The sequence below is a fragment of the Mauremys reevesii genome, linkage group 21 (assembly GCF_016161935.1).
Source record: "Mauremys reevesii isolate NIE-2019 linkage group 21, ASM1616193v1, whole genome shotgun sequence".
NCBI lineage: Eukaryota > Metazoa > Chordata > Testudines > Geoemydidae > Mauremys > Mauremys reevesii.
In genome coordinates, this window is record NC_052643.1 from 8,764,052 (window position 1) to 8,778,363 (window position 14,312).

Sequence of the window (14,312 nt, forward strand, 5' to 3'; positions counted from 1 at the left end):
AGATCTCTCAGAGCAGCCAACACTTTGCATTTCTAGATCACATCCTCTTTTACCAGAGACTCTGCAAACCTTTCACTAACATCTAGTAAGTTTCGCAGCCCCCTTGGGAGGGTGTGGGGATTATACCCGACTTTACACATTAATAAACGAACACACGAGGGACTTGCTCCTGCTCTCCCTGAATTCAGCCAAAGCTTCCGGCGACTATAGCGAGAGCAAGATGAGGCCCAGCGGACTATGGCTCAAATGATCAAGTAACCCCAGATCCCACCTGCCTTGGTTTTCGGGTACCCAATTCAGAACCTCAGGCATGATTTTCAAAAGCAATGGCCCCCATCGCTTTAGTGACGGGAGGCCCAAATTGGGTACTGCAAAAAGCAGTAGCCATTTTTGATATATTGACCTACGTGATCTGCCCAAGGTCACACAAGCTGGTGGCAGACCCTGAACAGGAGCCAGGAATCCTGACACCCCTTCAAAGCCCAGGCACAACAGAGAGTAAAACAGCAATTAAGCAAAACCTTGTTATGCCTAGACCCAGATTTCCATCTTCGCTGTCATTCTGCAAACCTAAGGCTCTTTTCGATACAGTTTGAGGGGAGCTGGCATGACTCCAGCTATGTATTTTTGTAGCTAGACTGTGAATGAAATAACATATTGGACCAAATGATCCTTGGATTGAAAGTGCCATGAAAAGGCAACGTATTATTTATTCAATTCACCGCTGGCGTAAGCAGGTGCAACTCCCTTAAAGTCAATGGAGCTGTGCCCACTTGTGCCGATGTCCAAGCTGGGCTCTAGCATCGATAGAGATTTCCATTCAGAGGGCGGGAGAAAACAGAACAGGAAGAGACAAGCCCGTGCAAAGGACACAACGCAGTCACGTGACAGTCAGCAGCTGATCAGATCATTCTACAGGTATCATTAGGGCTAGTAATCCTGATGAGCATCCCAGCGGGGAGAGAGAGTCACTCAAAAGGAACATCCGGAACAATTAGCATCCCACCTCTCCGCAGCTGCACAGAACCTCCCTGGGCAGCCTGAAATAAGTCCAGCCAGAATTTCCTCGCCCCCAGGCTGAGAGAGACACAAAGGCCTGCTCTCCGACATTAATCCTTCAACACAGCAGCAGCATGGCCAGTCGGTGCTCTCCTGATCCCCAGAGATGTCTCCTCTTCCTCCACGGCAAACACCCTGCTGACGCAGCAAGGAGGAAGCAAAGGCAGAGGTTGGGCCTGATTTTGATAGGACAGACACCTCGTGTGCTGTCCCCTCACTCACATGCATGATCTGTGGTGTGATGTGGATCGTGACCACCCCCTCCCTTTAACAGCACTGAGCACTTTACAAACAATTTCTCTGATTAACCCGCCAGCAAAAAGGATCATTAGCTCCCTTAGCAGGCAGGGAAGGAGACTTGGGCAGGGTTGGTAGGTGGCTTGCCCAAGGTCAGTCAGCAGAGCTAGGATTTGAACTCTAGACCCAGGGCGAATTAAGAGCACAGAAGACTCTTGTACCAGCTACACAAGTGCCAGGCAAAGGCATGCTGGGAAGGAAGAGAGTGGGCAACTGCAAGAAGACGTCACTGACACCCACTACTCAGGACTCTGCTACACCATGATCCAAGGGCTGGATCCTGAGCTCACATATCCCATGTAAATCCAGAGCGACTCCACTGATGTCACTGGACCTACACTGGAGCGAGTGAGATCAGCATCTGGCCCCAGCTGCAGTAACGTCTAAGCCCTTGAGTCCAGAGTGTGCGAATAAACGATTCTCACCTCTGACTCCCCTGCATGAAGAAACAGCTACTCAGAGCAATCGGCAGCTTAAAAAAAAAAAAACCCACACAGACGACTGTCAGAGCCTCTCTTTTCGTCCCCTGCATGCACAGCCGCCTCCCCACCTCCACAGAGTCTATGGAACGTGAACTGCCTTCAGTTCAGCAGGAATGTTCTCTATTAACAAGGTTTGGCTGAGATCAGAAATTAATGGTGCCAGCTCACGAGTCTGATGCCTTAAGGCAGATGGCGGGGAAAGTATTCCAGCCCCGCTTCGCCCACCTCCTCTCCCAGCAAACAGAGAACTCTAGACAAGAATAAAGGGGGCAGGTGTCCAAGGTTACAGCCATCTGTGGAATCCTGATGTCCGTATCCAACATCGAGCATACGTGAGGGCCCCTGATCTGTGCCATGCGCACTCTGCTCTGAGCCCCGGGGCCCGTAAAACCCTGCCTCTCTCGACTCCCGCCAGGCCTTTGGGCTGATTGCAAGGGCACAGGACTGCTCAGAGGTCTTTGCTGGGTGCCTTATTCACTCTCAGCTAAGGAGAGCGAGGCCCTGCTAGTCGCAGGAAGGAAGACAAGGAGGCGATGCTGCTCCCATCAAAGGCAGTGGGGTGGTGCCAATGACCATAAGGACCAGGTCCTATATTTGGGGAAGGAAGAAAAATCAGGCAGCATCCAGATTCCTCCCCTCTTCTTTGTAAGCTCCTGACAATCCCAGCAGGACTAGGACACGGGGGGGGGGAGGGCAGGATGCGCAGCGCCCTCAGCTTCCGCCCAATAAAAAAAGCTGCGAGGCAACAACAGCCAGGACCTGCGGGACCCAATGGGAGTGGTGGGTCTGATCCTGCTCCCATCCAGTCAGCTGGAGCTTGGCCACTGACGTCAGCGAAGGCAGGCAGGGTTCCTTAAACTACATCCTGCTCTGTCCTATGAGCAGGGCCTCCCGGGGGGGGGGGCAAGTGGGGCAATTTGCCCCAGGCCCCGGGCCCCAAAGGGGCCCCCCATGAGAGTTTTTCGGGGGCCCTGGAGTGGGGTCCTTCACTCGCTCTGGAGGCCCCGGAAAACTCTTGCGGGGCCTGGGCCCCCAGGAGCTTCTTTCGCTCCTGGTCTTCGCCAGTGGGGGGGTCCCTTCGGCTCCGGGGCGAAAGGACCCCCTGCCGCCGAATTACCGCCGAAGCGGGGGCCCCCCGCTGCTGAAGACCCCAGGCCCCCGGTATCCTCTGGGCGGCCCTGCCTATGAGGTGCTGAGCACCCAGTGACGTCAAGAGGAGTTGGGAGCGCTCAGCACGCCAGCGATCGAGGTGGTTACTCTATTCACAGAACGTCAGGCTCTCTTGGGGGTTTGACTAAGGTATTTCTAAGGCACCAAGCACTATGGGATCTGAGCTCAGACGAAGTGTTCGCTGCTGAAAGCCAAAGGTGGCTAGGGAGGAGTGGATGAAGCTGCCTCCGAGATTCGAGACGCACAGAGCAGTGCCACCTACTGTTACAGTTTAAGAACTCAGAGCTCCAAGATCAGGAAGATATAGACTCCAATCAAAGGCTGTTAAATCCTAACTCTGCTGCTTGTCCCAGCTGCTGTCTGGGTAGAACCATTTACTCGAGACACCTATGGAAAATAAAGCTAATCCACACGTCTTAATAGACAGAAGTGCAGGCTGGTGAATGCAATATAAATCGCTCGTATTCAGTAATAACCGTAGCCTGCTGATTGTCATATTCCCATCCCATGTAATTTTACTCAGCCGGCCACTCTCTTACTCACCCAAGGACCAAATTAATATCACAATGGAAAAGCTGGACATTTCTACATAACCGGGCCAGAAACGAAGCGAGATTCGACACTTTCATCTCTGATGAACAGTAAATCACAAAGCCACAGCTGTCTATGCTGCATGGAAGCCAGAGTCTCTTCCCAAATAGTCTCTTCCCGGGTAGGAGGAGATGTGGTACCTGTTTGTTCTGCCAGTTCCAAGAATAGCATCATCACACGCCAGCTGCAAAGCCATAAACCCAGAATCACACCTACGCACCATGCTCCTTTCCCCCAAACCCACTGACAGCCCCACTGAGCGATGAGCCTCTTGCATCTGATCTATGGGGCCATCATGAACCCGAAGGCACAGCCCCAGTGTTATCCAGTGCCACCTCTACCCCCTCCCATCCCTCCTCCAACAACCAACCTGTAATGCTATCACCAGGTGCCTTTCCTCCCCACTCCAGAGCTAAAAAGCAACTACTTTCCTCATTCCCTCCCCTGCCCCACCCCGCAAGCTCTGGAATGCTGGTCTCACACGTGAAATGGACATGCTGGGTCTCTGTCATGAGCCTTGTCGGCAGACATCCAGGCAGTTCTGCTGCCCATTCGGGTTTCAGTCTCCAGTCCTTTCCATTCCACCCTTATCACCTTGAAACAGTGGAACCAACCCTGACCCCCATCAAAGCCTGCAAGGGATAAAACTCCCACAGTTCAGCCTGATAGTGAATCAAAATCATCATAGCTCCGCTATGGGGCCTGAAATGTGTGTGTGTCACCAATATTGCTGCCACGGAGACAACGAGCCATAGGGCAAAAAGGGCCATTATTCACATGAGAAGCAAGACCCTGGATGTACTAAGGCGAGGAGCTATCCAGCTACCTTCATTAGTAGATCCCACTCCAGCCACAGCAGGTTTCCAATTAATGAAACTGCTGCATTGCTTTTGAACAAAGCCACCCCCTGCCACCACCATCTGAATTAGCTATCTGCAAAGAGCTGGCACCTGGCCAGAGACAGGGCCCAGGAAGGGACTGGACTATGGACTCCAAGCCTGCTGGACAAGCCACAAAGCTCAAGGCCCATGTCTCGTGCACCTCCAAGACGGAAGTCTGAATGGGTCAGAGCATAGGGTTCAGAGATGGAAGAACCTATCGGACACCAGCCCCAGACCACCCAATCCCACTGAAATCTATGGCAAAAACTGTTTTAATGAGAGCCGGAAGAGGCCCCCAGACTGGACGCATCAGGCATCTTAGCCAAAAGGCCAAGAGGAGCCATCCTTGCATTGTGAATCGACTTCCACCACAGATAATCCCGCCACCTTCCAGATGGATGGAACATCTGTTCAAGGCAGTGCGACTAAACAGTCAAACCACCTGAGTCTCAGTTCTCAAGAGCTAATGCCCCCATTCAGGGACCAGATTCTGCTGTCTTCACTCAGGCCTAACTATTGGAATCACTGGAAGTTTTGCCTGAGCAAGGATGGCAGACTCAGGCCCCGAATTGTTTGTTTGGATCCATGCACAGATGAATGGCTACATTATTACTGTATTTTCTCTTTCTGAAGCCATTCCAAATGCAAGGGGATTAAGGACCCTGGAAGTCTCTATTCTGCTCACATTTCCTCAACCAACCCCACAGGAGCTCCTGAAGCCTGCAAGCATAAAACAAGCCCAGAGACTGGACGCAGCTTGGATTATACAATATACCGAGAAACAATCCAGTGGCGATTTGTTAAACAAGTAAAGGAATATTGGGAAGCAAACCAGCTCCACAGGTGAACCCCTTTCTCAAGGGTTGGCTGTTCTATTCAAAACGGGACACAGAAAACATATCCAGCCCAGACCAGATCTAGATCTTCTCCTGGGTCAAATAAGATTGTCAGGTAGGAACTAAGAATTCTAGGTTTCTACATCCGGGGGCTCTGGTTTAATGAATGGAAAACAGTCGTTTAAAACTAGTCTGTTCTTTTGGATCCTTTTCCAAACCCCGTTGGGCTCCCTAAGAGACATTCCACTAGCTTTGCTCATGACTGGTGTTATTGCAGTGCTGACACACCCCAACCAAAATTAGGCTGCCGGTGTGCCAGACCCTCACACACACAGTAAGAGACAGGCCCCACTGCAACAAAGCATCTAAGCACACGCTTGAATCCATTCTTATTCATTAACGCACAGGCTTAACTTCAAGCCCCGAGCATTTGCCTAAAGTTAAGCATGCACTTAAGTGCTTTGCAGAACTGGAATGGAGTGCAGAGGATCAGGGGCTTCACTGCCAGTGACAAAAACAGGCATAATCCAGCACTGAAAAAATACGCATCCAAAAACCAATCATGTTTTCTTGAGACAACCTAATATTTCAGCCACTCAGATGCATTCTTTTTTTAGCCTTTATCCAGTGGCTGGAGCAAAAATCTGATCTGTTTTTCCCCTCAATGCGAGTTTTTAACTCCTCTAAAGGGATGCTTTGAAGGACTAGACGGCTTCTATTTTTGTCGCTGGTTTAGCATTTTTATTTATTTATTCCCCCCCCCCCAAAGACAAAGCCCCACAGATCCTATGCAGCCAAAATTACATAATTGTGGCTTGTTTTGACAGTTTTGTTTTTTTAAAAAAGATCTGTATTCCCCCCCCCCCCAATGTGTGTTACTAATCGGTCTTTATATATTATTCTGCATGACTCAGTGTGATGCAGAGATCTCACAAAAAAAAACTTCCCTCCTGGTGCTGCAGAGGTGTATTAATGACAGCACCAGGTACCGTATCATCACCAATGCTCTTACAGTAACCACCGGCTCCCAGGTCAGAAAGGGATCTAGCCACATCTAGATCTTTAATACATTGCCTTCAATAGGATGGCTCCGTGCTCATAGTTAAGCACATGCTTATGTATATTCAGAATCAGCACTGCAGAACCCAGCCCAGCTCCTCCAGAAGTCGATGGGAGCCGGATCGGGCTTTTAGTGCCTACGGTCATCTTCATGTTCTTCAGTTATTAATTTAGGGCCAGATTCCGCCCCCCTGACGTGCACTGGGATTGATTCACAGCCCTTTGAAAGCAATGCCACTTCAGTGAGTGCTGAGTCACATCCACGGTGTAGTTCCTTACTCCTGGAGTAGCTCCCGCCCTGAATTCAGGAGTACGGTGCTCCCAACATGAGTAAGGGAGGCAGAATCTGTCCCTCAGAAAAGGTGTTCATGAGAACTGTGACCAGACAGGTGGTCGTGTGACACAATCCCCCTGCCCTCTGCCCGCACATATAGACAGGCAGATAGAGGACTACGTGATCTCTTAGCATCGGAAAAAATGAGGGCACTGCCTGCTCCTCTTGATAGGAACAAAGGAGACCAGTAGTAAATGGGACTTCTCCCTACTGAGGGGCCCGATCCCAAGACCCACAACTCCCACTGTCTCCATCTGCCAAACCAGCAACAGCTGGGGATGCCACACAGATCCCTCTCATTCAAACTTTGCTGGCCTTAGCTCTGAAAACAACTTACATGAATACTAGATATGCCTATAGAAGAGGAGAGTTAATTACCAGGTACCTTTCACCACCAATTCTGTATCTATAGTTACAGGCTTTTAAACAAACAATGGATAATAAAATAAGCCTATAAAGCAAATCAAAGGAGAGAAATCATACGCTCTACACAGACAAACATAACAGGGTTTGATTATTTTTTTAATGAATTAAACTGTTGAGTTCTAATTTTTGTCCTTGCTTGATAAGATTAGAGGATTAAACCAACTTTATGCTAAATGCTCCCTGTTAAGAGAGCCACGCCAGGGTTTATTGTGCGTTGGCACACACAGAGATCGCAGCAATATCACTCAGAGACTCACGGTCTGACCAACTGTAACTTCAGAAATAAAAATCACAACTTATCCAGATATTCCAGACATATATATATACACATACACATATATACACACACACACACACACACACACACACACACACAGATATACCTATCTCATAGAACTGGAAGGGACCCCAAAAGGTCATCAAGTCTAGCCCCCTGCCTTCACTAGCAGGACCAAGATTTTGCCCCAGATCCCTAAGTGGCCCCCTCAAGGATTGAACTCACAACCCTGGGTTTAGCAGGCCAATGCTCAAACCACTGAGCCAGGGCAAAAACCCCAATCCCACTCTGCTTTCAGGGGAAGTTATTCATTAAGCACTTGTACACAACAGGCAAGTTTTTATATAAGTAGTGGGGTTTTTATCTTGGATAATTGACATCATAAGAGGATTTTGGAGGGGGGGGGAGGTGAACTGGCTGACACCCCCCCACACCTTCTGCCCCAATCCACAGCAACAAATTAACAGCCCTACATAATCACTCACAATACCACACACACTACCCCTACACACTCATACCATACAAAGCATTAAACAAAATGCTCACCCTCCTGATCTGCAGCCGATGAATGATCAACACCCAACTGTTCAAAGTTCTCCCCTAAGTGATCACCTCTTCTCACCCGCCTCACAGGGGTGTTTGTGGGGCTTAATGTTCATAAAGCATGAGAACTTTGGATGGAATCAACCATGGACGATAAAGGGCAAAGCATTATTTTTAAGAACAGGTAACAAAACCTGTGATCTTCTCTAGACAAACCAAGTAGAGGCTTTGTCCATATTAAATCATTTAATTCTGCAGTACTCCCAATACTAAATATAGATGGTCAGGTTCTCCTGCCCTTACTTACCGTGAGGTGCCTTCGCGCACTCAGATCAAAGGGACTATTTGCAGGGCAAGGTCTCTCTCACTGTAGGTAAGAGTGGCAAAATCCAGCCCAGAGAGCTAAATCTAGCCATCGTGTAATGAGTGACTTCAGTTTTGTTACCCCAGGGATGCATTTGGCTCCATATACTGCAGAAACGGAATCATATTCTTCGTAGCCGTGGCTGACTGGAACACTATGGATACTATTTTCCAGTCCCCAGTCAGGAGGGCACAGATTGCGCCATTACACATTGTTTGGGGCCATTGGTCCCTTAGCTTTCCCCAGCATGTATCTAGGGCAGGGGTAGGCAACCTACGGCACACGTGCCAAAGGCGGCACGCAAGCTGATTTTCCATGGCACTCACACTGCCCGGGTCCTGGCCACCAGTCTGGGGGGTGCTGCATTTTAGTTTAATTTTAAATGAAGCTTCTTAAACATTTTAAAACCCTTATTTACTTTACATACCACAATAGTTTAGTCATATATTATAGACTTATAGAAAGAGACCTTCTAAAAACGTTAAAATGTATGACTAGCACGCGAAACCTTAAATTAGAGTGAATAAATGAAGACTCGGCACAGCACTTCTGAAAGGTTGCCGACCCCTGATCTAGGGGAAACAGTCAAAAATAGTGATGGCTAGTTTCCCCTTGCATGATTTTTCTATTAGATATGAATTGCCCCTCCCCAAGGAAGTGTTCCCCTCATAGGAACGGCAGTCTTTGCAGGGAGAGTAATGGGGGTGGGGAGCAGATCTTTCACCATATTGAAGAGACTTGTTCCATCTGTTGTCTCTCTCACCAACCCACGTCTGTATTATTCCAGGCTCTGAGCCCATCAACCTATAAGCCTCTGCAAGGTGCTAGAGGGACTGGCTTGATGTTTCTAACCTCTGAAGATGTTCCGAGTATGATAAAAGAAATCCAGCTATTGAAACGTTTTCCCACAATACAGTTACTGTGTTGCTAGGTTTCCATCCAGACACAGCCTAAAAGAGCAATCAGAGAGAGAGAGAGGCGCTGCTGCTGTGGATAGCTTTATCAGTGCTTGACAGGGGTGGTTGGGAGTTGGGAGGAGGGAGGAGTGGGATGGAGGGGTCCTGAATAAAGTTTGGTCTCATACAAAATAACACAATCAAGTTCCAAAATCTAATCCCACTTTTGGCTAGACTTTTTTTTTCTTTAATTGAGTTTGGTAGGTTGGTAAATTACATGTGTGTGTGTTTATTCCATCATCTGGAGTGTATTCTGATTCAAGTACAACAGCAGCAAATTGATAGACTGATCCCCCTAACACACACACCTACTCACCCTCTTTCACTGATCCTGCATCCTCCAGAGGCAAAACCGAGCATGCACCAGCCTGGTTTTAAAAGGCTCTGATTTGCCGATATATTACATTAAACCCTAACAGACTTGGTTCAGCTGTCAAAATGCTATCCCAGTAATTGCATAAGCAGAAGCAACATAATTGGCATGCTACTGCCGGGAGAGTATAAGGGTCTCTTTGTGTGGGAAACAAATGGAACAGGACAGCGCCAGGGCTCAATGCAGGACATGTGTAGCATCCTGCACCTGTCCTAACGGAGGGCTGATTTTCTCTCATTCCCATGTGCCCCCATTCACCCAAGGCCTCTTTCCTAGCCACCCTGGAGGCAGATTCTCAAAAGAGCCCCGCTCAGAGTAGTTCCCTTTGTTTTCGGTGGATGCCCAGCACTTTGGAAAGTCTGATCCCTACAGCCCAATCCTTCACACTTAATAATAAACCAGAATAAACAGTAAAACCCTTGGGGGCAGGAGCTCTCTCTGTTCTGGGTTTGTGCAGCACCTGGCACATGGGGTTCTGGTCTACGACTGAGGCTCCCAGGAGCCACAGCAATACAAACAGACAACAAAACAATACACAATAATCCTCAGAAACGGGTCTAGTTTGGGGGGCACACATTGCTCTCCTGATGGTCACTGCAACGGAAGCCCAGGGTTAGTAGAACTCAAGGTAACAGACCCCGGGTTTGCTAACCTAGGGCTTGGGCATCTACCCTCATTTGTAACCTCAGGTTGGAACTGTCGAACGCTGGACCCCAGCCTGGGGCTCCGGCATCTGCACTGCGTTATGCAGGCCGGAGTCCAACCACCCACATCCCAGACGTCCCACCATGTGGCCGCTGGAGCCCTTTGTTCATGGTGCCGGGTGGGAAAACTTCACTGCCCACCAACCCGAACTGTCCAGAGGACAAAGGAAGCCAGCCCATGGCTGCCCTGGGAGTCTGCCCAAAATACAAGTCCACTGAGGGCTTGAACCCTGGGTGCCAGGTTGCCTCAGGCTCGGACCCTCCACTCTCAAGGTTAGCAGGATGTGTGTGCTGAGGGAGACAAGGCTTTAGCCCGACTTCAAACCCTGGACCCATGCCCTGAGCTCTGTTAGGGTAAGACCTAATGAGGGGAGCAGATTGACCCACAACTGCTGCTGTGGGGTTCTTACGCCATCCTCGGACACGCTGGTGCAGGCCACTGCCCCAGACAGGACCCTGTCCTAGCTGCACTTTAGGGGCTGCCAATCTGGAGCAGATCTCCGTATTCACACACACGCTGTGCGCCCCCCGGACCCGCTCCACCCCGCTGGTTCTCAGGACCGGCACCAAGCCCGGGACACAGCGCGGGGGGCTCTGTCCTGACACTCCGCTTGGAGCGAACAGGATCCCGCCGCAGCCCCCGCGCAATCGGTGCGTGACAGAGTCACCGCCCGGGGAAACTCTCCTTTGGGCCCCTTCGGGACCTCTCCAAAGCCCGCCCGGAGAGCGCGCCGCACGCACCCCGGCCCGGCCCCGGGGACTGATCCGCGGCAGCCCCCGCAGCCCAGCCCCACGGGGCGCACTCAGAGCCAGCGGCGGGGAGGCGAGTGACCCAGAGGGGCCTAGCGGGGCGGCTGGGGCTCGGAGCCGGGACAGGAGGGGTCCTGTCCCCCATCGGACGCAGCTGGGTCCCAAGCTCCTGGGTCCCCTCCAGCCGGGATACACACACCCGCTGCTCCCTCCCCGCGGCCGCAGCTTCCCCCCTGCACCCCCGGACCCCTGCGCGGCGAGGGGGCAGCGCTTACCTCGGCCCGGCCGGTGGGCGCAGCCGTGCGGGTGGCCGGAACACAGCGGTGGGCAGGGGGGAGACGCTCTTCTCGGCGGGCGCCCGGCCACCGGGCTGCTGGATCCCCCCGCCCCGAGCGCTACGGTGCCCCAGGACCGGGGCTCCCCTCCCTGCCGCAGCACCGGAGCGGGCTTGTTCCCCCGCCTGGCACAGCCCGGACCGAGCGCACCGGCTCCTCTGGCCCTGGCCCAGGGAACGCACCGGCTCCCGAGCCGCCCGGCGCACGCACCCCGGAGCCCCACCAGCGAGGAGCGTCTCCCCCGCACCCAGCCCAGCCAGCCGCCGCCGCCGCCTTTTATTGCCGCCCCGCTTTGTTTTGGTCTCGGCTCCTACCATCGCTCGCCGGCCCGCCGGGGGGGGGGGGCGCTGAAATCGGGCCCCCGCGCGCCCCCTCCGCCCGCAGCCCCCCTCCGCCCGCGGGGTGACGGCAGTGCCGGGGCTCAGCCGGCGCCGCGCCGCGCCCGAGGCGTCCTGCGCTGCGGCTTGGCTTTCCTCTCCCCCCGCAGGGACCGCAGCGTTGGTTCAGCCGAGCTATATCTGCTGCCGGCGGAGGCTGGCGCCGGGGCAGCCGCGAGTGGAGGCTTGGCGGGGAGGGCGCGTTGCTGCACCTAGCCTGCGCTTCCCGGTCCTGCTCCTTACCCAGCCTGCCTGGCCCATCCTCCTGCCAGGGCGGCGGGGCTGTTGGCTGCCTGCCTGCGGCAGCAAGCCGCTCCCCAGCTGAGATGGGGCGGCCGTCCCCTGCTCCAGCACTGGCAGGCACAGCATCGCACCGCAGGTGCCCCGCAGAGGCGTTTCAGGCCTTCCTCATAAAGCAGCTGGCTGTGGACGCCTTAAGAGGCGCTGTACATTACCAGGCCCTCCCTTCTGCTCTTCCCTCCCCCACTTACACTTTGCACCCATCACTCAGTGCTTAATTTGTGCCAGGACTGAGCCCCGGCACCTCTGGGCTCCACTGTTCATAGCCCCGGCACCTCTGGGCTTGCGCCATCAGTTATGAATGCAAAAAAATTGCTTGAGCCCCGGCGTCTCTTTCATTACAAAGCAGGCACTGCTTAGCCTCTGGCTCAGCTACCTCCCCTGTAAGTGAGGGGGAGTTTTCCACTTCTGCCTTTCTTTTGAGACTCTCAAACCCACTTCCACACTGGTGAAGGAAGCTTCACAAACACCACATAAGAACGGCCATACTGGGTCAGACCAAAGGTCCATCTAGCCCAGTATCCTGTCCTCTGACAGTGGCCAGTGCCAGGTGCCCCAGAGGGAATGAACAGAACAGGGAATCATCAAGTGATCTATCCCCTGTCACCCATTCCCAGCCTCTGGCAGCTCAATAATATTCTGAATCTTTCCTGAGCCATCAGATGTTGCTTTGAGGCACAAAAAAGGGCTGATGGCCAACATGGTTTCCAGAACTTCACTTCACCCTGTTCAGCTTGAGAGGACCTATGAGGAGTTAAAATTCCTGACAGCTATCACTGGAACACATGAGCTGCCACACCACATCCCCAGGGAAGGCAATAATATTACCCCTGTTTTATAGATGAGGAGACTGAGGCACAGAGAGGCTACGTGACTGACCCAAGCTCACACCAAAATTCCTAGCTCTGACACAGGCTGGAACCCAGATCTGCTAGGCTTTAGCCACAAGACTCTTCTGCTGAATATTGTGAGGATTTGCTAGTTAATGTGCAGAAAGGGTTGAAAGGGTTAAGTGTTTGCGTTTCTATTACTGGCCACTGTTGGCAGGCAGGCCACTGACAGCGTAGCAGGACCACCCACTTGGTCCTATAGGGCAGTTCTTACTTACACGGCCTCTAATTCTGTTGCAACAGTCTCCTCTCCCAGAGGGTGTGGATGGCAGGACAAGCAATTGGGAGCACCCTCTGTTGGAGTAGGAGTCCATTTGCACTCTGGTATAGTGAGTGCCCTTTCCCTGTACCTCACTGCTGCCAGTCAGACTCCCTCTATCTCAGAGGATGGCAGAGAAGACAGAATTTGAAGGACAGAGATTTCTAGAGCAGTGAGCAGTTAGAGTGTGGGCACGGAAATCTAGTTATTGTTGGTGCAAGTGAATCTCTCTGGCATCATGCTGACCTATCCTTACCCGACTTGGGATTTAATAAAACCACCTTAGAACAAACCTACGACAGAATTCTGCAGTCACACCCTAGCACTGCGGTATCACAGTAGCATTGGGAGCCATTACTCTAGAATTTTTTGAATTGTTTTTTTAAGCCACAACCCAAGTCCCCCTGCCTCTAGAAAATGCTCCATATAGTAGTTACCTAGTACACTGTTTTCTCTACAACTGTCGTGTCAGTATTACCCATTGACAAAGGCTGAACGAAACATTTCGTGAGGAGAGGTGGGAGACCATGGTTATTAGCTCAAGTGATGGAGAGTCCTTTTTATGTTCTTGTCCCTCACTAGGGCAGCTTCTCCTATAACTCAAGCAATGGTCACTTAACTTTGGGTTTCTGGAACCGAATGAGTCATGCTTATAATACAGACATTTTTCAGTGCTGGAGGGGAGGTAGTTGATGGGTGGTGCTGTTGGGAGAGCACCAGAAACTGGAGTCATGCATTTATCTACAGCACAACCAGGAGCAATGGCATGTGCACTATCACTTAGGCCTGGTCTACACTAGGAAATTAGCTCAGTATAACTATGTGGCTCAGGGGTGTGAAAAATCCACTCCCCCGAGCAATGCAGTTAAACTGACCTAGCCCCAATGTAGACAGTGCTGGGGCAACAGGAGAATTCTCCCATCGACCTAGCTACCGCTTGTTGGGGAGGTGGATTACTTACACCCATGGGAGAAGTCCTTCCATCGGCATAGGCAGCGTCTTCCCTGAAGCCCTACAGTGGTGAAGCAGTGCCACTGCAGCGTAAGTGT

General features: G+C 51.8%; 1 protein-coding gene across 5 annotated transcripts in view; it reads right to left on the bottom strand.

The window, feature by feature from the left end:
• The window catches only part of DISP3 (dispatched RND transporter family member 3), a 61,101-nt gene extending 48,974 nt beyond the window's left edge, over nt 1-12,127 (bottom strand). For 3 of the 5 annotated variants that reach the window (XR_005590463.1, XM_039509452.1, XM_039509449.1), the window contains exon 1: nt 12,058-12,127. Coding sequence is in view for 2 of the 5 variants with exons in the window: in XM_039509452.1 (XP_039365386.1) it covers nt 12,058-12,075 (18 nt within the window). In the remaining 3 variants the exon portion in view is untranslated. Of the gene's footprint in view, nt 1-11,377; nt 11,638-12,057 lie in introns of those variants that run through there. The other 2 variants (XM_039509450.1, XM_039509451.1) reach the window with 1 other exon arrangement.
• Nucleotides 12,128-14,312: the final 2,185 nt, after the last annotated feature.